The following is a 27,731-nucleotide window of genomic DNA, read 5'->3' on the forward strand; positions in this document are numbered from 1 at the left end:
ATGTTAGTGGTTACACACAACCTGCACAGGCTTTAGTTTTCAGAAATCTAGCCTCTATTTACTGGCTATATTTGTAAGACATAACACTTATCTTTTCATATAATTTCAACTACAGATGAGGCCTCAATAACAGTGGCTGTTCATGTGTTATCACAAATTATACTCCTAATCTGTTCAGCTAAATTTCAACCACATTTTATTCCAAGCTATGTTTATTTCAAAACATGCTGTGGCAGAGGATTGCTGCCTTTTTGCAATGTGTTAAGCATATTGTATAAACCTATTTGGTGACAGGTAATTCAAACACAGACTGCCGACTGAGATCCAAGTCTTTCTCTTTGTACTTGCATGACAAACAACAGTAATAAGTAAAAACAGTTACCTACCTGAAAGCCTGAGGTGATCTTTAGTACAAAAACTGCAAAAAGCACAAGAAAAGAAACCAAACATAGATAATCAAAATAAACCAACATGAGTAAAAAGCATAAAATTGCATAAAGTATTTATTTAGATAGATTGTATTTACCAAGTATTTACAAATATTGTATTTACAAAGTCAGATTAATAAAAAATGATTAGACAAAAGAAAAGGATGTTGCATCTTGCAAGGTGTTCCTCACACCTCCAGAAATTCCTCTTCCCATTAATCAGAGGTAATACTGAAGAGGACATTTTATTATTTATTTATTTATTATTTTATTTATTATTTTATTATTATTTATTATGAGTTCTGGGTTTGTGGGACAAAGATTAAGCAATTCACCTCAGCTATCATTTACCATCATGTCTTTTTAAATAATGAATTCTTAGAGTACTTTGTTTCCAGCAGTGTTCTAATTCCAGTTTGAATAGCCCAGCATCACCTCGCTGCAGCTATTCTGCACGGATATCCCTGAAGACGCTGGGCTGAAGTGGAGTGGGCAAGGCAGGGTAGAGCAAGTGACCTTTATCTTGAGATTTCCTGGACCTCTATTTTCACCTTTCTTCCTTTGTTTCCCTACTACACCCATTTCTTGTTAAAAGAGGTGGATCTAGCCTGCAGCACTGAACTACAGACAAACCTTATGACATATGTAAGCATTTGACAAGCCCTGGGCTTCAATAAGGTTGGAGACCGTGCTTCCCAAAGGAATGGATGGTTTCCTACAGCAGCTGGGTGATTGATTTTCTGTTGTATTTTCACAGTAACAGCAATCATGCCTAGATCCCTTCTCTGAGGTGACCAGTGGCAAGACCCAAGAGAATGACCTAAAGCTGTCAGACGGTTTTGGTTGGATATAAGAAAAAGGTTCTTTATCCAGTGTGGGATTTGGGCACTGGAACAGGCTTTCCAGGGAAGCGGTCACAGCACCAAGCCTGACACAGGGCTCAAGAAACATTTGGACAATGCTCTTGAGCACATTGTGTGACTCTTGTTACAGGGGTGTCCTGTGCAGGGAATTGGGATTGGGAATTGGGACTCGATGGTCCTTGAGGGTCCCTTCCAACTCTGCAATTCTGTCATTTTCTGGTGCTAATCCCCGCAAAGATAAGGACTGTGCTATGACAAGACACAAGTGGAAGCAGGGCAAATGACGACTAACCGGTCCCTCTGCTCGTCCCGACGGCTGCACTACAACTTGGAGGTGTTGACGCTCAAAGATAAGAGCCTTATCTACGGGCCTCTCCCGCTGCCTCCGCCGGAGCTCTGCCCCGCTTGCCGCCTCTCCCCGAGCCCTCGCACCGGGGGCGAGCCAGTGCCGCCGGTCCCGCCGCATCCGCGCTCCGTGAGGGAGCGGGAGGCCGGGCCGGGCCGGGCCGAGCCCGCCCCTGCCGCCGGGCCCCGCCCCGCCCGTCCCCGCGGCCTGCGGCGCTGCCCGGTGCGGCGGGGCCGTCTCTGCGGGCCGGAGCGGCGCGCTGGGTGAGCTCGCTGCCCCCTCGCCCGGAGCGGGGGCAGAGGGGAACGCGGCGGGGAACGGTCGGGAGGGATGCGGGGCGTGCTGCTGGCAGAGGGGCGGCGGGGCCGCCGGTGCGGCCCGGCTCGGCCCTCCCTCCCTTCCTTTCCCTTCCCTCCCTTTTCCCCAGTTCCTCCGGTGTCGGAGCCGCCGCTTTCTCCGGGGAGGGCGCGGGTTTGTCCCCCTCGGTTCGAAGCCCGCTGCCCTGCTGGGGCGAGGGGGGGCAGGGAGAGGAAGAGGAAGAGGAGGAAGGAGGAGGAAGGCGATCACGTGCCGGGAGGCGGGCTGAGCGGGGCGGGGGTCCCTTTCTGGGAAGGGGATCCCTCTCCGGGAAGGGGGTGCGTGCGGTGCTCGGGGATGCTCTGCGGGCAGGGCCGCCTCTCCCGCATGCCTAGCGCCTCTCCTCCCGGCGGACCCGGAGCAGGTTTGCTTTCCCCCTCTCCTTGCGATTCCAGCCCAGCAATTCCATCCTCAGGGAGGTACGGCGACCTGTTTGTCCTGCTGGTAACGCTGTGAGCGAACCGGGCCCTGCGACCCCCCGGCTTGCATCGCGGGAAAATGCTGTGCTGAGGGTTAATTCTGGCGTTGGGCTGAATTTAGGCAGGTTCGGAGGGGCACTGCCTGCGTTCGGCATCCGAATTTAAAGTGGGTCATACAGTGGTGAAGAGCAGCGTTTGTAATCCGTGTCGAGGGTGACGCTGGTGCGTCTGCAGAGAGAGCGGGTTAAAGCCGCAGCCTTCGGGCCCCAGCAGCAGCTCAAGTTACTCATTGATGGAGCGCTAACATTCAGCAGCTCCCAATTCACTGTGGTCAGGTGGCAGCAGACACAGTGGTTGACTTTAACCTGGGAAATAGTCACCACAAATACTAAACTTGTTTGGAGAGGTTGTTTGGTTTTTAATTGTATTAGTCCGCTTAAAGGCATAAGACCATCACTGTGTTTTTGCACCACGTTGTCAATACTTTTGACTGTGCAAATTTGACGTCTTGGATTATATAATATCTATGTATTATATATATTGTGTTGAATATTAATTGCTATGAAAATTGTCATTTTGTGCAGTGTTTTGGGGTATTGTTAGTGAATTCAACATTATGAGAAGATTCATTTCTATTTATAAGTCCGTAGTGGCGCTACTATTTTTAGTAGATGTTTTTCGTCAGCTTTGCAGTTTTAAGTAGGCCAGATGCTGAGTGATTTGGGTTTTGTTTGTTTGTTTGTTGATGGTGTTCAGCGCCAGTTACTTTACATAAAATGCACCCATGATCCTCTTGTTGTGGCACAAATCCATAATTTTAAGTATTTTTTTGTTATTCATGTGTAAGACCTTTTCAGGATGAATGTTGCTTTCTATAGACTTGGCATGTTGAGAAAGATATATATGACCTTTTAACAATGCTGGAATTGATGAAATACTAAACTCAGATGTATTAGGCATTTGTTTTGGTGTATTTGGGCTTAAATGTGGTTGTCTTGATGTAATGTGGTCTAATTTTCATAAATTCTCAAGCCATGATTTTTTCAAAATGAGTTTAGCACAGTTGTTCTAGGCCTTCATTCACGAGAAGGAATGTATTTAGACTTTACCATTTTAAACTTTGTCAGAGCATCCTAACTAAACATACAGTTATTAAAATATATTTGTTGAAATATTTTACAGTTATCTAGTTTCTAATAAGCACAACTAAAGGATTTCACTCAGTGAATTAAGTCAGCATGAACAATATTATCAGTGATTTTGCAGAAGGTATTGATAACATGATAATGGTAAATCACACTTGTGATCAAAATCACAGCAGGAGCTGTGATTTCTCATCCAGCAACTCAGATGAGTCATGAAGGATCACAGATTTGTTGCTTGTTAAACATTCTCTAATTTAACTGTATGTGCTAAACATCTGTTCTTAATTTGGAATCGTTAGCAACTGTGTTAAAAGACAACTTGTACATTACCTCTCTGCCTTGCTGTCTTAAATTCAGCTGGGAGTAGAATTAAAAATGAAAAGTTGAAAAAAGTAGTCTTAGAACCAAAAAACCACAACTGAATATCTTCTAATGATGTTATGCTCTCCATATTAAGTTCAGCTACTCAGTTATCAGCCTAAAATAGCATCACTTCAGACATCAGGAGTTAATTTCTATCTTGTGCTGACAGAAAAATTAGATAACTTATACAGACGTATGTTAAAATAAGTATTTTCTCCTTGTGGTTCAGATGTAGGTCTTTGCTAGAACTTGTTGCTGCTTGGACTAGATAATTGTTTCCTTACAATGTCCTTTAAAAAGAAAAAAAGAAAAGTAGAGCTAAAATGTAAAACCTGAAACCTCCTTTTGTTTTGAAGCACCTTCAAGAGCTGTAAAAGAGGAATTAAGAGTGAAAAAAATCTTACAAAAGTTTATCCCATTCTGAAATGTATGTCAGTTTCTTGAAATGCTGTTTTCTTTAAGACTCAGGAATTTTCAGGGGTTGTTTGCCTGGAATAAACTTTTGCACCATTTTGTGGAATAGTTCTTGAGGGAGTGACAGAATCCTGGGTGTTTCTCACTAATACATAAAATGCCTGAGCTATTTCAGGAAGAGCCCCACAGTTCTGTGCTAGCAAAAGAATAGCTTTTCTTGTCCAAGTAGTATCTGGCTAGCAGCCTTGGGGGATATTTTTGTTGTTGATTTGGGAAAAAACCAACCAAACAAGTAGGAGTAGTCAGTGTTATAAACCCGTATCATGCTTGATGTTTGAGGCAATCAATCAGTGAGGTGTTTGGCATCTTTGAAAATTGTGTTTTATACTTAGAGGAATGCAGACATGATAAAATAGATGTGGTTTTGCTATCTAAATGGTTTCTTTGCCCCACAGTTAACTCTGAGAAACTGAATGGATATTAGTCCCAATTGCTTATTTAGTGTTTAATGGAGAAAGTTTGCCATGAAATCTTCATTTCTGTGAGCTGGTGTTGGGTAGGCTACAATATCAGCTTCAGAGAGCACATAACAGATGTGAAGGAGAGTTAGTACCAGATTTGTTGGAGGTTTTTTAACTGTCTTTCCCTTATTTTTGTACCAGTTCCCCTTTATGCCCACCTCTCCCTCCCTGCTCTTGCAAGAAATAATTTCCTTTCCTTTCCTTTCCTTTCCTTTCCTTTCCTTTCCTTTCCTTTCCTTTCCTTTCCTTTCCTTTCCTTTCCTTTCCTTTCCTTTCCTTTCCTTTCCTTTCCTTTCCTTTCCTTTCCTTTCCTTTCCTTTCCTTTCCTTTCCTTTCCTTTCCTTTCCTTCTTCATGTAGCTATTTCTTGTGACTGGAATGTGTATGCATACATACAACAGACAAAAATACTGTATACATGGGTTGATACAACTGTGGGCAGTTGACTGTATAAAACTTTAAAATCCTGATAGTTTCAGGTCTTTGGCAAGATTAGTGAACAAGATTTAAACCAAAAGAAAGGATTATGTTATTTTTTAAAAACTGTAGTTTTGGTTTGATAATTAATTAAGTAGGAGTTGGAGCTGGATGATTTTCAAGGTCCATTCTAATCCATAGCATTCTCTGATTCGATGAAGTGAGTACTGTCAGTTGGAATGTATAGGTTGTAAATGGGATGATATGTTGCCAGTTCTATACCTGGGATACTTTCTCTCTCTGTGTTCTAAGGACCTAACAGTGATAGCATGTACAGGATTCAGTTTTGTAGTTTGCAATGCTGAAGAATCTTCAGTGCAGCTGAGATCTGAGGCAAACCTTTGGAACATGTTATGGTGCATCCTTTTTGTTCATTTTTAGTATTTTCTTAACATAGGATATAGTTGCATATTAGCACAGCTCTAATAATGGCATGGTGCAGGTTTGAGCCCTGGATGGGCCATTCATTCTGGTTTGAGCTCATTTTAAAAATAAAAGTCTGGGATATGCCCTTAAGAAGGAGTCCAGAGGGGAGGAGACTATGGAGATGAAAGGGAGGAAGGACAATGCTGATGCCAAATTTACAAGCTGTTTACTCTGCCATTTTCCTCAGTTCTTGTGGAATAAAAAATGAAGTGTTTGGAAAAGGACAATAGTGTTTTGCAGGACATGGCTCAGTCACAGGGATTCTTTTGCTGCAGGGAAAACTAGTCCAAGGTTGGAGCACTTTGATTTGACTTTCTGAATCTAGGAGTTTCACTCTTGGGATAGAGAAAGGTGACACTGCTATTTCCTCAGATGCTCTACTAACCTGAAAATGTATTTCCTTTTTTTTTTTCTTTCTCTTTTTCACCTTCTTTCAATGGTCTGAGAAAAACATTGCTCAGTACAAATGTGTGCAATTGCCCTGTTACTTTTGCTAGGTCACCATCAGAGCATAGGAAATTGGGGAAACATTTTTCTCAAGGAAACTGGTGGTTTTTTGTTTTGGTTTTGTTTTTACAGAGACAAGTCACTTATGGTAAGAGCTGCTATTTCAGGATAAATCAGAGCTACTCTAGTTCTGAACAGTCAGATAAAACCAAACTCTTTGTAAGGAGCTCTCTCCTGTATGCTGGTAAATCTTGCCCTGCTCCGCCAGTGGGAAACCTTCCCAGTCTTTAAATGTGTTACATATTTGTAACTTGTAATTCCTGCTGTGTTGCCTAATTGAAAAGCTAGAGTATTGCCAAAGCGCTCTACAGTATCTTCTGCTTATGTTTGGGGAATTTTGTGGGTGTGCATCAGTTTGAATTTTTCAGTCTGAGTTTGATTAAAGTGTCTGGCCCCAGGTTTGGGGTTTTTTTGTTGGTGGTGTTTTGGGTTTTTTTTTTTAAATATCCCTTCATGTTCACTAAGGAATATTTGTTTTGGACAGATCAGTGCTTCAAACAGTGTTTTTAAAGGCATTGAAGCATTAAAATATTTCTGAGGCAATGATGTGTTACAGTTAGGGACAGAATGAGTGCAGCTTGGAAGGGATTTAAGTGCTCTTCAGGAACAGGAGCAGTGGCTATCAGGAGGTCACTAGTAATGTATCTGCTGCAAGCGGATTTCAGGAAAATTAGTTCTTGCAGTTATATAAACAAAAGGGACAGCGTATGTCAGCAGAGTGGGTTTCATTCTTCATTTATAGTGGAAAACCATAAAAAATGTGTCCAGGTATGTCGGAACTCAGTACATCCCTCTGGGTGTCCAGAGTTGCTGGGACCCCTGCCGGGGGGCTCGGAGACCCTGGCACACAGCCCAGAACACCTGTGGGTTTGATTATGACCTGTGGAGCAAATTGCCAGCTTTGTATGAAGACCTGAAAGCCACAGAAGTTTAAGTAGTGTAATAATAAAATTATCATTAGGTGAAAAAATAGATTTTGGGATTTTTAGAATAGGGGTCTTGGGGACAAGATGGAGGGACTTGGGTGTGTCCAGCCTTTCTTCTTCTTCTTCTCTACCTCCATCTTCTGCTGTGATGCTGGCACTTTGGGATTGGTTTAGAATAGAAGTTCACCGTCTAACGTAGGTGATAGGTATTGGAAAGTAATTGTAAACATGTTATACGTAGTTTGTAGTATAAAGACATAACACCGCCCCAGGGGCAGTCAGAGTGCCGCTGGCTGTCCTGCTGAGCGGACCTCGGCTGGACAGGAGAAAAACTTTTATAGATAAGATATAATAAAACAACTCTGAGACCGAAAACTGAAGAACTCCGACTCATTCTTCGAACACACGGGCTGAAACAGAGACTTTTCACGTGTCTCGGGGCTGCAATAAATGGCAAACTCCTGAGACAGGTAAGCTTTGGAGACAGTCTCCAGCTCTTTGGTCTTTTCCTCCCCCTGATTTATAGTCAGCATTACTTCATAGGTATTGGTTTTATCTGTGTTGGCTCTTAATCAGGGTGTGTGCTGATACTGTCAGAAAACATACTGAGAGCCTTCTGCTAATACTCCTGAAGGTTAATACAGCTTCATACCAGAAACTCTCAATTTATTTGACTTCCAATATAGAGTCTTTACAGAGAATTGTATATTCTGTCCATGGTGTTGGCTAGAGCAATTTGTGTCTATGCCTAGATAAAGAATGAAGTCGAGCTTCATGATGGTGCCAGAGTAAACAATGGTTTGAGACCATTTTCCTTTAGCTATGTTAAAATTGCCTAAAACTGTCTTAAAGTATAACTTCAATATTTGAATGTTAGTGTTACAATACCAATTACTGTATTAAGCTCTGTTCTTGTGAGAAATTTTGGGGTTTATCCATATTGTGTAGCAGGTAGTGTAAGCAGCAATGTCAGCCCTTTGATCAGAAAATATATCAGTCCTTTGATAAAGAACTGGCATTTTTTATTTGTCTCCTTATGAGGAAAGTTTTTAGCAAGGAAATGCTTTTTTTGGTTTGTTTTTGGTGGGATTTTTGTTTGGTTTTGGGGTTTTTGTTTGTTTGTTTTTTGTTTTGTTTTTTTTTTTCTTATGAGTGAAAATTGCTGCTCTTTTGGTGTCAGCTTTTCAGTAAAAAACTGCCCTGTAGTTTTCACAGTACTTGAGCATCTTGCCCACTATATTGGCCATGTCATCCTATTTTACTCATTGGAAAGAAGAAATACTTTCAGATTATTTTTTTAACATTCGCAGAAAAGCTGTTTATGGTAGGAATGTTTGGTCCATATTTAATGTTGTCTGGACACATATACTAAGTATTCTAGGCATTCAGTATGTTTCAACAGCAGTTGTGACACAGTGTTACATTTTGTGCCTAGTTACTTTATGCAAAGGTGACTTCTCTGATAATTTAAAGTACGCTAGCATTGCCTTTTCCAAATTGCCTCCATGTGGCACTTTCAGTTTTGATTTTGCTGAGCTGCTGATGGCCTTTGAGTCATCCTTTTTATTTTTTTCATTTTTAATCACTTCTTTTATCTCTTCTCAGTTAAATTCTGCTGTGTGGTTTTCTTCTTGGAAAGAAAAACAAATCATATATAGTGCTGTTGCTCATGTATGCCACAATACAGTAAACAAAAATAATTTAAACCAAGGACAATAAACTGGAAGAATAGGGGTAGAATAATGATAGAAAAGAGAAGCAGCATTCTGATGTTCTGTCTCTAAGATATGTGTAAAATTGACACATGCAGTGTGGGCCATCTGCTTCTGTCAGTATGAATGAAAATAATGATGTTAATTGTAAATGTAGCTTAAAATCATGGGCAAGCTCTCACCATGTATTGCTGAAGTCTTAAGTAGACTTTGGGGGCAGGGAAGGACTGCAGTCCTAAGCTTGATCACTTTGATTCTTGATTTACTTTTTTTAGCTTGATTTACTTTTCACTTATTATACTTCTACTTATTATACTGGTTAAAACTATTTCACTAGAAAGTTTGAGAATTTAATTCTCTGATGGAAGCTTAAGTTACGGGCATAATGATTAAGTGCTAAAAAAAAAAAAAAAGACAAAACACACCTTTAATTTAAATAGATACAAACTTTGGAGGCTTTCTTTCCAGGAAAAATATGCTGCTGTTGTCTATTACTTTGAATAGGTCAGCATAGAAGACTTACTTGGCTAAATATTTTACTAGCAGTTGAGTGAATATATGCAGTTATGAAGAAAACAAAAAAACCTCATTAAAATCTTACATTTTTTGAAGAAGGCATATCACAAATATACTAATGTGGATTCTTATTTCAGATGTTTTATTTCCCTCTTAAATGTTTTTAAACTTCAGTAAGCTTGTAGATTCTGTCATTTCACCTGCCTAGTAGATGAAGGAAAGGTGGTGAATATAGTTTTCCTGGGTTTTATTAAGGGGTTTGCTACTGTACCTCCCAGCATCCTTCTGGACAAGTCTGACTTGTGAGCAGGTAGATGGTTGCTGGAAGAGCTGGCTGAAGGGCAGGGCTCTAAGGGTTGTAGGGAGTGGGGCTACACCTGACTGGAGACCAGTGGTGTTCCTCAGGGCTCAATCCCAGTTCTGTTCACAGTTTTTATCAGTGATCTGGAGGCAGGAGTCAATGCACTGTCAGCAAGTTTGCTGATGATGCCGAAGTAGGAGGTGCTGTTGACACTCTCAAGGGACAAGAGGCCTTGCAGAGGGATGTGGATGGATTGGAGTGCTGAACAATCATCAGTAGCATGAAACTGAACAAGAACAAATGCCAGACTCTGCACCTGGGATAGTGCATACCTTCCACAAGTACAAATTTCAAGAGTGGCTGGGGAGCAGCACCACAGAAATGGGTCTGGGGATGCTGGCTGACAATAGGCTCAAAGTCAGCAGTGGCAAACCATCAAATGCACCACAACCAGCTGGTCAAAAGGAGTGATCATCTCACTCTATTTAGCACTGCTGCAATTTCATTTTGAGTATTTTGTGCATTTCTGGGCCCCAAAGTTTAAAAGGGATGTGAAAGTCCTTAAATGTGTGCAAAAAGACACTGAAGCTGGTTGAAGAGCTAGAAGCAATGCCCTGTGAGAAGCAGCTGAAGACACAGGGTTAATCTAGTTTGGAGAGAAGGAGGGTGAGGGGTGACCACACTGTTCTTTGCAGCTTTCTGAGGTGGTGAAGTGGAGAGTGAAGTTGCTGATCTCTTCTTGGTAGTGCTCAGTAGGGCATGTGGGAATGGCTGAAAGCTGCATCCATCAGGGTAGGTTCAGACTTGACAGGAGGAAACATTTCTTTACCAAGAGTGTTGTTGAACCATGGAAGAGCTTTCTTTGAGAAGGGGTTGATGCCCCAAGCCTGACAGTGTTTAAGAGGCATTTGGGCATTGTCCCTAATGCCCTATTTAAACTTTTGGTCAGCCCTGAAGTGGTCTGGCAACTGGATAAGGTTTTCTGTCCCTTTCAGCTGAATACTCTATTCTGTTCTGCACTCATGATCAGTCAAATAACAACCAGACTGTTATTTGCCTGAAATGCCAGGGATTTTTTTAGCTTTGAAAACACTTTTAAAAACATGTAACAGAGATATACTGGAAACAGGATTTTATTTTTCTGACTCTTTCAGAACAGATGTTCACAAGCATTATCACAATGTGCAGGTGTAGCCAGGAGCAGGTTCATGCAATCTTCAGTTTAGCTTGAAAACCATCACTTGAAGTCTGGCAAAGGAAAGCTACAGAACATTGCAAATCCCCTGCATCTTGTGGAGAGCCATTTGCTGGTGGGACTGTGTGGGGAGAACAGATTTCTGTCTCATTTACTTGTCTCTTGTGGCAAGGAGTTAATGGCACAGTTTGTATCCAACACAGTTGCTATGATCTCCACCTCTCCAGGCAAGTTTGGCCATAGAGTTTCTTGGAATATTCTGAATTATGGGCTGTTTATCCTTCTGGTGAGTGTCTTTCAACTAGGCTCTGCAGAAAATTAATGTGCTGGTCTCTAAACATCACTTCTTCATAGGATGTGTTTGTTTTGACCACACATCCTTCCTCAACCCTGCCATATAGAATAACCCAAACAATGGAACTGCCTGGAGCCAAAAGAAGTGGTGCCAGGTGAACCCAGTGTCCTTCAAATCAAGAGACCCTGACACCCACGTGTCAAGCTGTCTTGAAAATATGTTACTGATATTGTAAAAACACCCTAAAAATTATCTAAAATATTAACCTTTACCAGACACAGAAAAGTAGATAATTGACTGATGCACAAAGAAGGCTCTTTCTAGGAAAAATCAACGCAGAAGTTTTAAGAATGTGATTTTCACTCTTTATTTGATAATGAATTTTTTCTCTGGCTGAATTTGCATTTTGGCTTTTAAAAACCCAAACCCCAGACATCCTCACACCCAATTTATAATTTTTTTTCTCTGTTTTAAAATTATGTTGGTTTTTAAAAAGCACAATAACTGTGACAATAGAACAACAACAATGTCATGTATCACTTTGGATGCAAAAACTCAAGTAATGTGGCAGCATGAATTCAGGCCAAGCACTGCCTGCTTCCTGAATAACAAGAATAAGGATCAGTAATAGTCACATGCAAGAGAATTGTGTGGTTTTTTCAAACGTGTGACACATCTCAATGACAAACACACCTTTTTTGCCTTCCTAAACTTGTTCCACCACTGAGTTTCTTGGCCAGGGATGCATGAAAATCACTCCTGTGCCTGCCTGGTGCTTGTGTTATCCACATGGAGTGCTGAAAAGTGGCAGCTCCTCATGGGGCTGCAAGCCTGGAACCCTTCCAAGCACAGGCTGTTTTGCACAAGCAAGAACCCCTGGAGAAATGGAGCCAAGGGAAGAGCAGAGCTCACTCCCTCTGCAAACTAGTGATGGGTGAGAGAGATGGGGTGTGATTGGTGCTTTGGAAGTGCAAGGGAGGAGAAATGTCATTGCTGGCAGTGCTGAGATGGGAAAGAAAGTGGCTGGCCAAGTCACCATCCAGCACTAAAAGGGAAGTGCTGCTTTTTAATAGTCTTCACGTGCCTGTAAGACAGCCAAGAAGAATTTAAGACTTTTTTGTGCACCTACCTGAAACCGTCTGAGAATGTTGGTGTGATGAAATGACTGATTATGTCATTCAGGTACAAAGGAACTTTTTATTTTAGTTAATGAGAGAAACTATGGGAAACAATCTTTAGCACATACTTGGTGATTAATCAATTTGCAGAGCTGTTGCAATGAGTGCAAAAAGCTGCCAAGCTATGTCTGTTCAGTTAAAGAATCACAACATTTTGATGCCAGCTTAGTGTGACAAGAGAGGCCCCGCCATGTGTCCAAACATGGATCTGATGGATCAGCAGGCAGAGCAAGACCAGGGACAAATTCTCTTGCTGTGAGTATCTGCCTGTCTATAGGGCTTTGAGGGAAAAAGTCTGTCAGTAGTAAGGATTTCAGAGTACATAGGATTTATAAGCTGCATCTGATGTTTTGAGTCATGCTTGAAAACAAACTGGTAGCCAACACATTTTAAAACCATGCTTTTCTCATTGCAAAGGGCCCCACAAGGCAAATGGATGCTGAACTAGCACATTCTGAAACAATTCACTCTTGCTGTACTAATTGCATTGCCATCCTGTGCTGTATCTAGCAATAATCCAGACTGGAAGTTACAACTTCCTATATATTTGGCACTGAATTCCACATCAAAATAAAATAAATATTTTAGCCAATACAGATGGAATTTTTTTTGGAGGTTCAGGTGTTACATATCTTTTTATTTTCTTTTTATTTTGAAATATAACCATGATGACCTGATGTGAGGTTTGTGTCTCATCCCAAACATTTTCCTATGGGCTGCTGTTACATAGCAGGGCACTTTAGTGTGAGGGTTTTCAGTACAAAGCAAGTGTTGTTTACAGCTGGAGTGCAGTGATCCTGCTCACACCCTTGGGTTCAGGTGCCCAAAGTTCACTGCAGTGCTCAAGGCACCTGACTAAACACACACCACTTATGTCTCCCTCCTCTACAGCCCTTTGCCAGCCATGTTTTAGGCAGCTGCTGTGGAGACAAAGGAGGAAGATACAAAGGTGCACTGTGCTTGTCCACCCTTGCCTGGTGCTTTGAATTCCCTAAAGGCTGTTCTATGTGACTTGACCTAGACATTGACCCTCCCTGGCTGGCTTTGTCTTCCTCAGCTGTGATGTGTGTGCTCTGGCAGCTCTCCACACCACCTTTACTGTTCCCTGTGTCCTTGTATCCTCCCATGTGTTTGCCTAGTGGTGTGTTACAGACACCCTGTTGAGCTTTGGCTGAGTGTGTTCTTGCAGCTTTGGAGTTGAAACACTGTTGAAAGACAGGAGTGGGAAGAATTTCTCTATCTCTTGCCATTAACTTAGAGATAATCCACCCAGGAGGAGGCAAAGTTTTGTTCTTGAATTTCAAAAAGCTATTCCCCCAGTGTTACAAAAACTTGTCTGACGTGGTTTGTACTGCAGGATTTATAGCTTAATCATCTGAGCATTTTACATAAAATTAAAATTTCTGTGTGTTTCCATGAAACTTTTGTGACCTTCTGAGTCCACCCTTTCTAGAAGCCTTAACTGGGCAAATATTCTCATGGAGGATTTAAGTGAATCATGCATCAAACTGCCCCAGTTTTATAGGAAATTCAGCCTGAAAATTCTTTCAAAAGCCTTGTAGTCAAAAGAGATTTAGGGTAATTGCATTACCTTTAACCACTAGTTACACACACTTTTTTAATGGAGAAACTGTCTGGCAATGTAAGTTGCTATAGCAGCTGAATTTACCGAGCAGTGTATATACTTTATAGAATGATTACTACACTATTCAGGGATTTTAATGGACTTTTCATCTTTTGTTTGTGTCAGCTCTGGATGTGCTATTAACTATCACTGCTATTTTTAAGGAATTGTATGTGGAAATTCCTTGGTCTTCCTATTTATTGAGAGCATTTAAGTCAGTATTGAAAACCTTAAAGGATGCACAGCATCATGCTTTTTATTCATTCTGTTCAATGATCTCACTCTAGCAGCATGAAGAAATGACCCTTTAAATCTATACAGTGTTCCCTTACTTCAAACAGCCCAATTGATCATTAATTCTCTTGCTTCACAAATCCTCTGAGAGATAAAGAGGAGCTTGATACTGTGTTAGAAGCAATTTCAAGGGCCTACTTGCCTAATTCTCTTAGTCATCAGTTTAGCAAGAAGAGAACTGACATTGTAAGATGAAAATAGCTCTTGGAATTATGGGGGTTTGTTGACTAATGTGGTTTGGTTTTGTTTGTTTGTTTAGAAATCCTTCCTGTATGGATCAGCCTTCTAGTGATGGTGAAACTGGGAGAAGACCACTCTAAGCAAACCCAGGATGATTCGGGTCCCAGCTGATGCAGAAAATGCTCACAGTAGCAGTGTGGAATCTTGTCCTTCCTTGCGGGATGTCCACTCCATCAACCCCACACAGCTGATGGCAAGGATTGAGTCATATGAAGGCAGGGAGAAGAAAGGCATCTCAGATGTCAGAAGGACTTTCTGTTTGTTTGTTACATTTGATCTCTTATTCATAACCTTACTGTGGATAATAGAATTGAATGTGAGTTGTCTTTTCAGTACCTACCCTTAGACGGTATATTAAGGTTTTATTCACTTCAGAGATGGTTGATAAGTTGCTCCTTTCTAGCCAAAATTATGTTATTTGTATCTGTTTTAGTTTAAGCAGCTTATTTAAGCTTCCATGAACACAGTACCTACTCAACTGCATCTACTTTTATTCGTTATGTGTTTATCTTCTTATTATGAAACTTTTTGATGTTCCTGTAGTCTGTGAACCATGCTGAAAAAAACATTTGAAATCCAGTGTAGTCTTCAGGCATCAAACAGAAATGTTACTGTACATCTTTGAATTTAGCAAGAAGTGTGAATTTTAACCAGATTCAAGACTGCCTTCTGAGCAACTTTAAGTCAGTGATATTTCACTGAGGTGTTAGTCCCTGAAAGGACTTCTAATGGCCAAAACTTTTCTTTTGTTGTATTTTCTTTGATGTAAACTTGGTATGTTGTGCAGTATGGATGGCAGGGTGCATTTAAACAACATAAACTCCCACAGTTGCCACCTTTTAACTCCAGCATTTGTAATCTGGTCTAAAATTTCCAGAAAGCAACATGATAGCTCATTTGTTGTTACTTCATAAGTAGCATCCTAGTTCTTGAGTTTTAACGTGTAATCTGTTTTGCATTTAAGAAAGGACACACCAAGGAGGAATCCCTTTTCTAGAAAGAAAGGTCTTGAGTAAATATTTTTATCAGCATTTATTTGCTAGATAAATAACCTTGGTTATTGATTTACATTATGAAGCTTCCGGAGCTGACTGTTCAATAGCTCATTGATACAGTGAAAATTATTCGTTCTTATTTAATTTGAGAAGGAAAATTTGGCTTGCCCAAATGATGTAATTTTGGGACTAGACTTTCTGTTTCTCTCTAGGTGGAAAAGTGGTTGTAGCATAGTGTTCTGATGCAGTTCTTTTTTTAGGCCAGTTTCTCAACAGCTTGTACGACTAAGAGGAACAGAGTGAGTTTGTATCTCTTGTTGAGGTTTTGGAGTGCAGATTTGCACATGAGTGCTCTCAGAATATTGAAGATTCTGAATAGAAAATGCTGCCAACTCATGATACCATGGTGTTTCATTTTGAATGCTACAGTATCAAGGGACCTCAAGATCACAGCAGTTTTCTTTGTAAAAAGCTGTATTTTCAGGACAACATATTATGAACCAGTGTCCTATACTGCCATATGCCAGCAAGAATAAAAAACGGGTTTTTGTCATTAGAAGTCAATGAGATTAGAAGCTAAAATTTGATATCTGGGATCTGGCATGTGCTTAGGTTTTCTATTCTGTTTTTCTTTGAATTGCTTTGTTTGTGAGAAGTCAAATAGCATTGTGTTAGGACCCTGTGTTATTGATGCATAAGTAATAGGTCAGAATTGCTATGAGACTTCCTGTAAACATTGTTTTCACTTTGTTGCTGTTATCCAATTTCCTTGGGTGTAGTGTAGCTTATTGTTAAATGCTTCAGGGAGTAGCTCCATGGCATTTTGAGCAAAAATCAAAGCTTCCATGGCTCTCTGTCCTTATTTTCACATGGTGCTTACACAACAATAGTGATGAACAGCTTGGAGTGAGGGAAGTTGATCTTCCTTGTTTCTGCTGGAATCAGATAATCACACTTGATACAGTAGAGCAACCAAGGGAAAACTGTATTTCAAAAGTGGCTATTTGTTAGGTAGCCATAGTGGAGAGGAAGAGGAGAAGAAATAGAAGAAATTCAGAGGTAGAGTGACTAGTCTCAGGAAAACACTGTCCAGCAGTGTAGTTGGAAAAGTGTGGAAGTGTGTAGACTGCGTTGCTTTGAGATAGTGAGCATATGTTGTTGGTGTGCTTTGGTAGCTCCTTTCCTTAAAAATATGACAGTAGTCGAACTCAGTTTTAAAGCCTTCTGTTGGTGTTTTACATAACTATTTCATGCAGTGCTTAATTATGGAATTTCATATTAAAAACAGTTGGAGATGGACACTGAGGTTTTTAATTTTCAACTAAGATAGATACTCCTTCTCATTCTCTGAGCCAATACACCTTAAATTATTTTTTTACAAGGCCAGTGTGAACAGTAGAATCCTTCCACTGGAAAGAAACATGGTGGCTAAGGAAGATGTAATTTTGAATCTCATCAGCAAATGGAAGAATTAAACTTGAATGTTAGTTATTTGTGTGAGATTATTCTAATAGTTGCAGCTTCTGCTTTTTCTACTGTGGATCTTTTGGCTCAGCTCTCTTAACAAATTGTGTGAGGGCTGATAAGGAAGAGATCTGAAGTATGAATTCAGTTTCTGTTCTGTTTCCTATGTAAAACATGTGACTAACTAGAATCTGGGTTATGGTTAGCTTTTTGATCAGCTGTTTTGATGCTCCTTATAAGAGGTAAAACACTTTGTGAGTTTGTGTAACAGTCCTTAACATTTAATCATTTATTCCTCCTTCAATAGCTTGTTTGCTTTTATTTTGGGACAACCTGAAATGTTGCTTGCCAGATCATAATCCTAAATGTTTTCACTTCAAAAAGTCTATGTAATCTTGAAAAACAAAAAGCAGCAGTAGTCTTGACCTTATCATTCTTGGCAGACAGCTCTTCTGTATTTAGTTTAATGATCTTTTTGTGTATCAGCAGGGAATTATTAGTTTTACTCTTCATATTTCTGTGTATTTTGTTTCCTGAAGTTGTGTGTGTTGTTGTTCCTTTGTAGGTAAAAGGAGGCATTGAGACTACCTTAGAGAAAGAAGTCCTACATTATGACTACTCTTCTTCATATTTTGATATATTTGTAAGTGTTCTTAAAAAAAGAAAAAGGAGCAGTAAAAGTATAGTTTTCCCATTCCTCCTTCCACAGATGTTTCCTAGTCCTTCCTTGAGTCTTGTGAAAGGGTTGATCTTTTCTTGATAATTTAAACCAGAAGGGCCAAGTTTCACCCATCTAGGGGTTGCCCAATCCCGCTCTGGCAGCAGGTTCATGGAGCCTGTAGATAGAAATGCTTAGGGCCAGTCTATTTGCATCTTTAGCTTTGGGGTGTGTGGAAAAGCAGATGGAAAACCTGGTCAAGAATGTGACTTTTATGTGACATAAGGTAGTTCATTAAGAGGACAAGACCCACAGCCCTGCACTCTAAAATCATTTTGCTTAAACCAACATTTTTGTCCTTCATTGAGCATAAGGTGGCTGCAATGAAGAGAGACTTGTGCCCAGGGTGGCCTGCACAGGGCAGGTTTTTCAGAGTTCTGTGTTTCAACTCAAACAGCAAAAAGAAATGACACGATGATGCTCTCTTACTATGTATAAGTACCTTAGGCACATAAGAGGAAATCTATTGCATTAGGAAATTTCTTTCTTTAAGCAAGTCTGTAGCTGCACAACCCAAGTAAAAGCTTTTTCTTTACAGTTCTTCTAAAGGGCAAGATTGTTAATTCTACCAGATCTTTGCCTTGCAGAGGTAACTTGGTTTGGTATCAGTCATTTTTACTGATGACCATATCCAGAATCTCTCTTTGAAACTGGTGTAAAACCCCATCCTTACTTCTACATTGGGCATTTGCTGTATCAAATGAACTTACATACTAGATTGAAAAATTTTATAAGCTGGCAAACTATGCTCCTTCTCCCTTTTCCATTGTTTTGCTGGCAGGGTCTCCAGATATACCATGCTGCATAAGGCAAAAAATGTTATCTGTAACCATTGAAATTCCTTTATCCTGTAGGTGAACCAAGGGGTAAGAACATGTAATGCAAAATAATAACCTTTATTCCCTGGAAAGGGACTAGAACTTCAAATTTTGCAAAATTGTTTGTGGGTTTTTACAGGATTTCCTCTGTTTCTATTACACATTTGCGTAAGATTAAATGGGTTTATCATACCTCTGGCCATGGCTGTCTTTGATTTCTCTTCATTTTTAAGCATTTGTTTCACACTTTGTCTTCAACTTGTTCTAAAAGATGTGTTCAGAATTGAAAATCTACTGTCAAAAATAAATAGGGAAATTGAAGCTCGGAGTCCCTGATTCAGAGATCTCGTCTGTCTGCTATTGATTTAATTTTCTGGCCTACAAATACCATAACTTTCCTTTCTCTACTGCCAAATAGAATGATTTGCTATTGTGAGCGGCTACATAAAGAATAACAGATTGTTGCAGTGTTAATATTTCATGAAATGCTAGAAGTATAGTAGCACACTGCTAAGATCAGTGAGATGCACAGTGATGCTCAAGGTATCTGCTGGATTAACTGTATCCAGCTGTTAATCTGGATTAACATAACTGCTTAGATTCCAGTCAGGTAAAGTCATCATAAAGACACTTTGTATAGCTTTCTTATGTTTCTAACTTATTAGTGGAATGGCACATTTGAGCCTGTCTAGGCAGGTGGATGTTGCCATTTGCTTTACAAATGGGAAATCGCCTTCTATTTCTGTTTTATAAGGACACATTCAAATTTGTTTCTTGGTAACAGAACTTAGACTGTCCTGAGTTTCTTTGTAAGTAGTTAATATTTTAGGTGAGCTGAGAATGTTGTGGTTCTTCTGTGTTCTGAATTAACCAACCAATATTTTTTCCTCTCTCTATAGCTACTGGCAGTCTTTCGGTTTAAGGTGTTAATACTTGCATATGCAATGTGCAGACTGCGCCATTGGTGGGCAATAGCTGTGAGTAGTGGCCAAGCATCATGGAGTTTTTCCTAGAATGGATCAAGCAGACAAAAATTTAGATGCCTCTTAACCCTTGTGTGTTAAGAATTGTCTTGATGGTATCTATATAAAAAATTGTTGCCCAGTAACCAATTAAAAACTTGTTTTCTGGAAGATTCTCTGCCTAAAGGCAAGAATTTAATAGAACAGTGGGTATGGTTGTTATTAGGTATCACGTTAATACAAATTGAAGGTTTATTTTTAATCCAGTATGGATAACTGCTTGTTACCTCTGAGACTTGCTAATCAATGTTGGAAATATATTTGAATTTGTAACAGTGAACCTCCTTAGAAAACAAGAATTGGCATTATTGTACCAGAGATCCAGTTGTCCATTACGTCCCACATTCTTTAAAAGGTTGTAGGTGCCACCCATTGAACACTAGCACCTGTACTGCTTCATGCTCCGATACAAAAGGTTGAATATGTATCCCTTCTTAAAAAAGAAGTTCTCAAGAGCTGTAGGCAACCACAGTGGATTGGAGCCAATATCTTTAATGCAGCTGTATGGTGTGGATGACAAAAAATGCAAAATTTGGTGAAAAATTCATGCTTCCATCAGTCAATACTATAGGTTGTAATAAAATAGGTCTATTGCTGGCTTAGTGCTTTGTAAACCAGACTTTTTTTTTTCCCCTTACACTGTGATAGGTGCATGTAGAGCATATTCATGTGTAACTTTCTTCAAGTGAGTAGCATGCAGTTTGCTTAGTACTCTGAGACTAAATGCCATGATTTTTATAGATTGTGTTACTAGCATGGCACAGTCACATACATAGTGGCAGCTGCTGCTCTGATTGTGCTTATATTTAAATGCATGCCTCTTAAAAGTCCTTGCTCTTAGTTGAGTAGCTTTAGAGTGTTTCTTAATCCTCCAACTTGATGCCTTTGTTTGTGAGGTGGTGAGAGTGAACCCACTCTCATAATTTTAGATACATAAAGCTTCACTGAAGGTTTTGCCAAAGCTTTGAATTTTAACATCCTGCCTGTGATTAACAGGAGTTGGTTCTGCTGTTATTTAAAGAATTGCTGGACCCAAATGCACTAGAAAATATAGAAGCCTTGCTTATGTGAACAGTACTTGTTCACTGCTTTTTCAGATTTTGGGGGTTTTTAAGATATTTTTATCCAGCATGCTGATTTTTTAAAATATATCAGAGAGTATCAAGTCTTCCAAAAAGAAAATTTCAAAATACCACTCACTTCATGAATTAAAATATTTATTCAAATTTATTCCCACAAAGATGTTTTGTTGTTTTAAATGGATATTTTGATTTGGATGGTAGTGAAAAGCATTTGGAACAATTGCTGTTTGCTTTTTTCCCAAATACATAAATAGTTGGTGGTTTTTTAAGGGACTTGATGAATTAAGTAGACTATCTTCATTATACAGTAAGATCCCAATTTACATACTCAGGCACTTTAGATTCTACACAAATGCTATGTGGAAATCAATGTTTGGAGGTGTATTTTGTATTAAAAGTTACCTTTTATAAGGTTATTTAAATAACACTTTAAGTTAATTGTATCATGCTTGTTACATTTTATTAATCTATGTGATCTTGCTGTTGTCAGTAAATATTTAGAGTTGTAACAAATAGGTAATGGCAGAAATAAGAAGCTAAATCCATTAATTAGTTTATCTCTTCTGTCTCTTTCAGTTTACAACAGCAGTGACCAGTGCCTTTTTATTAGCAAAAGTAATTATTTCACAGGTATATATTCTAATCAAATGTTTGTTTTACTTCATTTTCTTAAAAGCAAGATTCTTTGGAGTAACTTTTATGATTTCTTTCTTTCTAGCTGTTCTCACAGGGTGCTTTTGGCTATGTGCTGCCCATCATATCATTCATACTTGCCTGGATTGAAACCTGGTTCCTGGACTTCAAAGTGTTACCACAAGAAGCTGAAGAAGAAAATAGTAAGCTTGTGTTATTTCCCTTCAGTCACTGCAGTTGGCAACACTTGATCCCATGTTAACTGGCAAAAGAATGCTTCTTTCAGTTTCTCAAAATTTGAAGAGCTGTGAAAAAAATTAAATCAAATGGCATGATTTTTTCCTCTTGGAAAGGGGAACATATGCCGTCAAAGAAGTGAGGTGTTAATTAATTTAGGGAGGCAAAGTTAAAAGTCAGAAGGGCCAGATGAGCAGTTTTGTCAAGCACTTGGGAATGTGTTTTATTTTGTATGCTTGAGGTATGAAAATTTAACTAAGTTGGGCTTGTAAAACTTTATTTTCTGGATAATGCATAAAGTGTCTGGCTCCTCTTTTAGGAAGAGTAGACACAATAACTGATTCAATGTCACTAACTCTTCTTTTGAGGTGGAAAGGGGAAAGCAAAGAAGTGTTGTGGAGAGTCTGTTTCATGCACAGGCAGAATGAGACCAGGACAAGTGTGACTTTCAACCTTTGAGATGAGGCACCAGGTCATCTGACACTCAATATATTCAACTAAATGGAGGAAATCCACTGTTTCAGTTGAAAGAGAATACTGCTTGAGTGGTGAGGGAGAGAAAGCTTGCAGATGCTTGTGAGTTTCAATAGCAGAAGAGTAATTATACACCCAACCTGTTATTTATGCATCATTACCTGAAATACAGTCTGAAATTCTGTTGGAAAGGCATGTTTATCTGTTAGGTAAATCAAAACCTTTACATGGGTATGGATGCCTCCATTTTTATGGGCTCTGAGTGCAGTCTTTCTGCTTTGATCCCTTCCCTCTTCTTTTTCACTGGTCTGAGAAAGAAGTTGGTTGAATGAGAATAGTAGGGTTTACCTGGAGAAAAAGAAACTTAGAGTAACTTTTTTCTATCTTGTAAGGGGATGAGGAAATACAGCTTCATCACGGTGTTATCTAAATAAGATAAGAAATCTAACCAGTTTGGAGACTTGCATTTTTTCATATTGAATATTCACAGACAAAATATTCCATACATATACATGCAAATAGTTCATCAAGGTTGCAGAAACCGAATATGTTGAGACAGATGGGTGAAAGCAAGCCATTAGTGAAGGGTCATAGTGGCAAAGAGAGAAAATAATTTATTTGGTTTTGCATGGCACCTTACTGATCATTAAAAATATATTTCAGAAGTTTTAGTTAGCCAGTAAATATTGATGAATTTACATATGGCAACCTAATCATGTAATCACACATAGTAGAAGGAAAATTTCCTTAATTCATGTGTGCAATATCTCTGTGTTGCTAGTGTGTGTCACCTTGGCTGCCAGCATTTAAATAGAACACATAAGTGTTAAATTAATTGTTGATGCTTTGTAAAAAGATATTTATTTAAAGAAGTAACTAGTTAGGAGTGCTAATATAATACATCAGTCTTCAAGATTCTTCATCAGTATTTGATCTTTAGGATTTTATGTGTTAGCATTGAGGAATTATTTTCTGCTATTTTTTTTCTTTTTAGGATTTTTGATAGCACAGGATGCTTCAGAACGAGCAGCTCTTCTTCACCCAGGAGTCCTCTCTGACGGGCAGTTCTATTCTCCCCCTGAGTCTGTAGCAGGTAGTTACATTGGCTTAGTGACCCATGTTTCATATTCACTTTACACTCCTGCATATTTCATGCCCTTCAAGAGGGGAAGGGGGAAAATATATTTTTGTTTTTAAATGAAAATGGTATTTATCATCCTAAAATACAAGATTCTTTTTTGTTCGGTAATTCAGTTTAGTTACTGTCTACCAGATGAGTTACAAGACATGTGAGTATAAGTCATGAGTCATATTCTAACTAAAAGCAAGGTAAGTCTGAAATAAAATGGCTCCAGAACTGAAAGGAGGCAGTTATTGTTTGCTTCTGCCATCAGTGATCCTTGTGGGTCCCTTCCAACCTGAGATGTTCTGTGACTCTGTGGTCTCTTATCTGCCAGCAATAGCATTTATGCAGCAATGCACAATTTAATCCAGCCTAAATTTGGAGCTTTATACTGTCTTAGGATAGACAATGAACCTGAAACTGCTATAAGGCAAACTGAAATTTCAATCAGAGCTTCTTTTCTTTTCTCATAACAAAAAGAAAAAAAGCCTTCTCTCCATGGAAAGGTTCACCTGTCTGAGTAAATCAGTGGGTAATGTTAACTACATCTTAACTCTGCATATCATTTGCTTTGTCTAATTGAGATATGAGTTGATTAAATCAAAAATAAATGTAAATCCTGCAAGATTCAAGAACGTGTCTCAAGCATTTCAAGGAAATAAGTAATTTCTTAATGGATCAAATTAATTTGATCAAATTAATTAATTTGAGTTACCTGAGAATGCAGTGGGGAACCCCAACTCCTGTATCAGTCTTTTTCCCCTAAAATGTAAATGTAAGCCTCCTCTGCAAAGCTGTGCTGTATAATGCAATATAATTAAAATGATATCTGGCAGTGCTACAGGTAAGTTTGCCTCTCTTGCAGTATAGAGTTATACATGTTGGTGATATTTTTCATTTTAATGTATGTCTGGTTTCTCTCTGCTGAGCATCTTGGCTTAGTGAATGACTCCGAGCTCCATCTAGGGGTCACTGAGCATTAGTGTCGAGTATAACCAGTGATTCAAAGTGAAAATGGATTTTAGCTAAAACTGTGGGTCTGCTTTGAGGAATAATGGAAGTATTGTACTGGACTCAGCTGTTCAGCCTGGGGTTTATGGGGTTTTTTTTAGCAACAGAATACACAGTGTGAGAGGAAGTGCAAGTGAAGCCAACATGTTTTTCTAGACATTGTGGCTGGGTCAGTGTTGCTTGTGCAGTGAGATGTGTTTCAGCATGCATGTATTGACTGTAGGTGTGCCATTACTTTCAGCTTGTCCAATGGGATTCAGTAACAGCTCAGGTCCTTCCTCCAGGTCTGCCCTGACTGCCAAGTATATTTTAACCACCCTTTATGGGTATGAGACACAAAAGAAGCAGTCAGATTAATATATTTGAACTAACACACACTGGTAGTAACAGAGTGGAATTGCTGGATAATGTAGAGTAAAAATAGCTCATGATTAAAATTCTTCTTCAAAAATCTGCATTTCTTTCTGAGAAGACAAACTATGGATTATTCTAAGAGAGCAATTTTTGGTCACATTGCCATACATATTGATTTGACAAATATTTAGAGATAAACCATCCCCTGTGATTGTGCAGCAGGGAATAAACCCTTCTGCTGATATGGCAACGTATTTTAAAACAAATCTTTGCTTTTAGGAGGTGGCATATAAAATAAGCTGTGTTGGAATTTTCAGCATATTTGTCTCTTTTTGTCTTTCTTGGAGCGATACATGTCCAGGGACATGCCCTGGAGCCACTTCTTTATATAGGGCGACCCTTCATCTTTGACATTGGTTACTTGGTAACCAAGTCTATTCTGGAGGCTGCAAGTAGAAAATCAGCCTGGAAGGAGTAAATTTATTCAGTTTCTGTACCATTTGAACTTCAAAACACAGCTGATATGCTATTGCAAGAAATGAAAGTCATTCAGACTAATTTGTCAAAAAAAAAAAAGCTTAACACTTTTGTGTCTTTTAACTTCTCTCAACTGATCTACAGCATTCTTGTTTTCCTTTTCAGGTTCTGATGAAGACTCCGAAGAAAAACAAGACAGTGAAAAACCAATTGTATAGCAAATAAGAAAAAGCAGGTAAGTTCCTTCGCGTAGAACCTGAATATTCCCGAAGATGTGCCTTTTCTTCCCAGTTCCTTTCCAAACAAATTAAATGGTGTGCTAACTCTTAAGAGTTCATAATTTTTGAAATCAGCCTGTCTCTCATAGCAGCCTTCAAGAAGGAAATCCTGCAAAGCTCTTGAGAGCCTAGAGTTGGGCTCCTTTGCATTTATTTTTTGGCTCTCCTGGAAAGGACAGTGGTGGACCAGATGTGTAAAAGCTCATTTTTCTGGCAGCATAGAGATATACTTCTTTGGAGATGAAAGCACAAGAATGCTAGGAAGAGATTTTCTTTGGTTTAAATCTAGGACAAATATGCCTGAAGATTCATGGGCAAACCTGATTTGCTATTTCCTCTCCTGTTTAGTACTACAAATGGGTTACACTGGAGCAGCCTCATCTTAACATTTTTGTAGTGTACTTTGTTTAAATATGAGATTACTTCTTTATTTTGGAAATGACTTAATTTACTTCTGGAATTATTGTGCCCCATGCTTTCACTTCACCACTCACAGCAAAGCTTAGGCTGGGGGAGGTATTAAATGTTCTTGAGAAGTTGAAACTTCTGATTTGAAGCCTTCTAGTGCTCACCTGGAAGAGTGGATGACCTTTTCTTTTCAGCCTACCTGTTTACAGTATCTGTTTTCTTCACTCCCATCTTCATTCATCCTGACTTGTGTGATCTGTTGCAGAAAGAAAATCTCTGCAGGAAATTGTTGGGGTTTGGAAACTGGCAACAGAGTCTGTGGCTGACTTGCTGGCAGAGCTGCTGACAGCAGAGTTTACTTGTTAGAAAGTAAAGGGAACGGTTCCCATGTACTGTAATACCTCATGAAGATGTACCTTGTTGACATATGTATATTAGGTTGCCTCCCAGGTGGTATGAAAGTATTTGTCCACAATGTATTTTATTATTCAGTGATTCCTGAAGTTGATCTTCTAATGACTAGGTAATTACTGGAAAGTGTTGTCTTGTGTACCTAATCAAGAGACTGGTAATATAATGAAGTAAAACTTCTGTGGTGGAAGTATATTTAATAATTGTTGGGTCTCACTAGATAAAACTATTTTATGTTATTGCTGTTTGTCATTAGTTTATGTTTATTTTTTTTAATTCCATGCATTTTCTTTTTTTTAATGGATATGTTCACTTTCTAAAATAAAAATGTTAAAACATGAGTAATGAATTATGATATTTCATTGCTTTGTCATTGAAAAAATCTACATTTACCATTCCTGCATATGTGGGGCAATAAGGACTCCAGTTTGCATAGATTTTATGCAAAATGTGTTATAGTACTGTTTGGGACTCCCTACGTGGTCTGTAGGGAGGCCATGTTAGTGTAGTGGCACATAACTTCTTTGGTGCATTGGCTTCAGTATGCTCTTCATAAAGTTCTCTTCTGTAACTGCTGAATGAAAATAGAAGCCAGGACCAAGTTTATCCCTTACATTGCTTCAGAATAGCAAAGATCTGTTTCAGAGGATGCAGGTAAGAATAAACTATGAGAAGAAAGAGAAATTCAAACCGTGTCATTTAACAATGTTGGAATGTTCCCAACCAAGGATCTGGAGTATCTCTTATGAGGAGAGACTGCAGGAGGTGGGCCTGTGTTGAGTCTAGGGAAGACTCAAGAGGCAATCTCATTAATGCAGATAAATATCTCTAAGGCAGGTGCCAAGAGGATGGTGCCAGACTCCTTTTGGTGGTGCCCAGCAACAGGACATGGAGCAATGACTGTAACCTAAAACACCTAAAGTGTCACCTCAACAGGACGAAGAACCTTTTTACACTGAGAGTGGCAGAGCACTGAACAGCTACCTAGGGAGTTCATGGAGTCTCCCTCTCTGGAGACATTCCAACCCCACCTGGATGTGTTCCTGTGTCACCTGCTCCACGTGACCCTGCCTTGGCAGGAGGGTTGGACCAGATGATTTATAGATGTCCAGTCCAACCCTAAGGATTCTGTGATTAAATTCAGCGAGAAAAACACATCTGAGATAGGAGGGCAAAGGTTCCATTAAATCTATGAACTTCATCTATGTGCACAACCCATGACTTTACCTGAACATCATCTTCATTCTGCAATATGAAATCGCTGTGCATATCTAAGAAATTCAACCTATTCTCAGAGCCTGCTTCCTCCTGCAGTTCAGTACTTGGAAAAAGGAATTAATCCAGAAACTGCAAAGCAGAACAAACCATATGCACTGGTGACAGAAAATCCTTGGGGTGAGGGGGTATTTTGTTGCACCAGACATGAATAGTGATGTTTGGCAGATGTCAGGTAAAGATTTTGCAAGCCTCTCCTAAATAAGCACCTTTCTTCCTGAGTGTATGGCTTGGATGCTCTGCATAGTGAGTTAACTGAGATGCCATGTTTTCATACATGGGTCATTTGCCAAGGAAGTTACTCCCTTTGGTGCATCCCCAAACAATTCCAGTTGCTGCCATGAGAAGCTGCATCTCCTGTAAATCTAAAATGCATGTTATAGTATAGAAAGGAATTAAAACACT

At 39.4% G+C, this 27,731-nt stretch overlaps 1 protein-coding gene across 4 annotated transcripts; it reads left to right on the forward strand.

The window, feature by feature from the left end:
- The first annotated feature begins 1,748 nt into the window (after nucleotides 1–1,748).
- Nucleotides 1,749–26,392, forward strand: STARD3NL (STARD3 N-terminal like). 4 transcript variants are annotated; one of them, XM_054647658.2, is made up of 9 exons: nucleotides 1,749–1,900; nucleotides 14,566–14,862; nucleotides 17,571–17,648; nucleotides 19,441–19,518; nucleotides 21,222–21,275; nucleotides 21,364–21,481; nucleotides 22,984–23,082; nucleotides 25,120–25,189; nucleotides 25,906–26,392. In XM_054647658.2, exons 2-8 carry the CDS (start codon nucleotides 14,638–14,640, stop codon nucleotides 25,170–25,172), a joined length of 705 nt encoding a protein of 234 aa, XP_054503633.1. In that variant the 5' UTR covers nucleotides 1,749–1,900; nucleotides 14,566–14,637; the 3' UTR covers nucleotides 25,173–25,189; nucleotides 25,906–26,392. The 4 variants fall into 4 exon arrangements, with proteins under 4 accessions (XP_054503633.1, XP_077034654.1, XP_054503642.1 ...); XM_054647667.2 differs by lacking the exon at nucleotides 1,749–1,900 and adding an exon at nucleotides 2,233–2,413; XM_077178531.1 differs by lacking the exon at nucleotides 1,749–1,900 and adding an exon at nucleotides 2,239–2,358.
- Nucleotides 26,393–27,731: the final 1,339 nt, after the last annotated feature.

The sequence above is a fragment of the Agelaius phoeniceus genome, chromosome 1 (genome assembly GCF_051311805.1).
Source record: "Agelaius phoeniceus isolate bAgePho1 chromosome 1, bAgePho1.hap1, whole genome shotgun sequence".
Lineage (NCBI taxonomy): Eukaryota > Metazoa > Chordata > Aves > Passeriformes > Icteridae > Agelaius > Agelaius phoeniceus.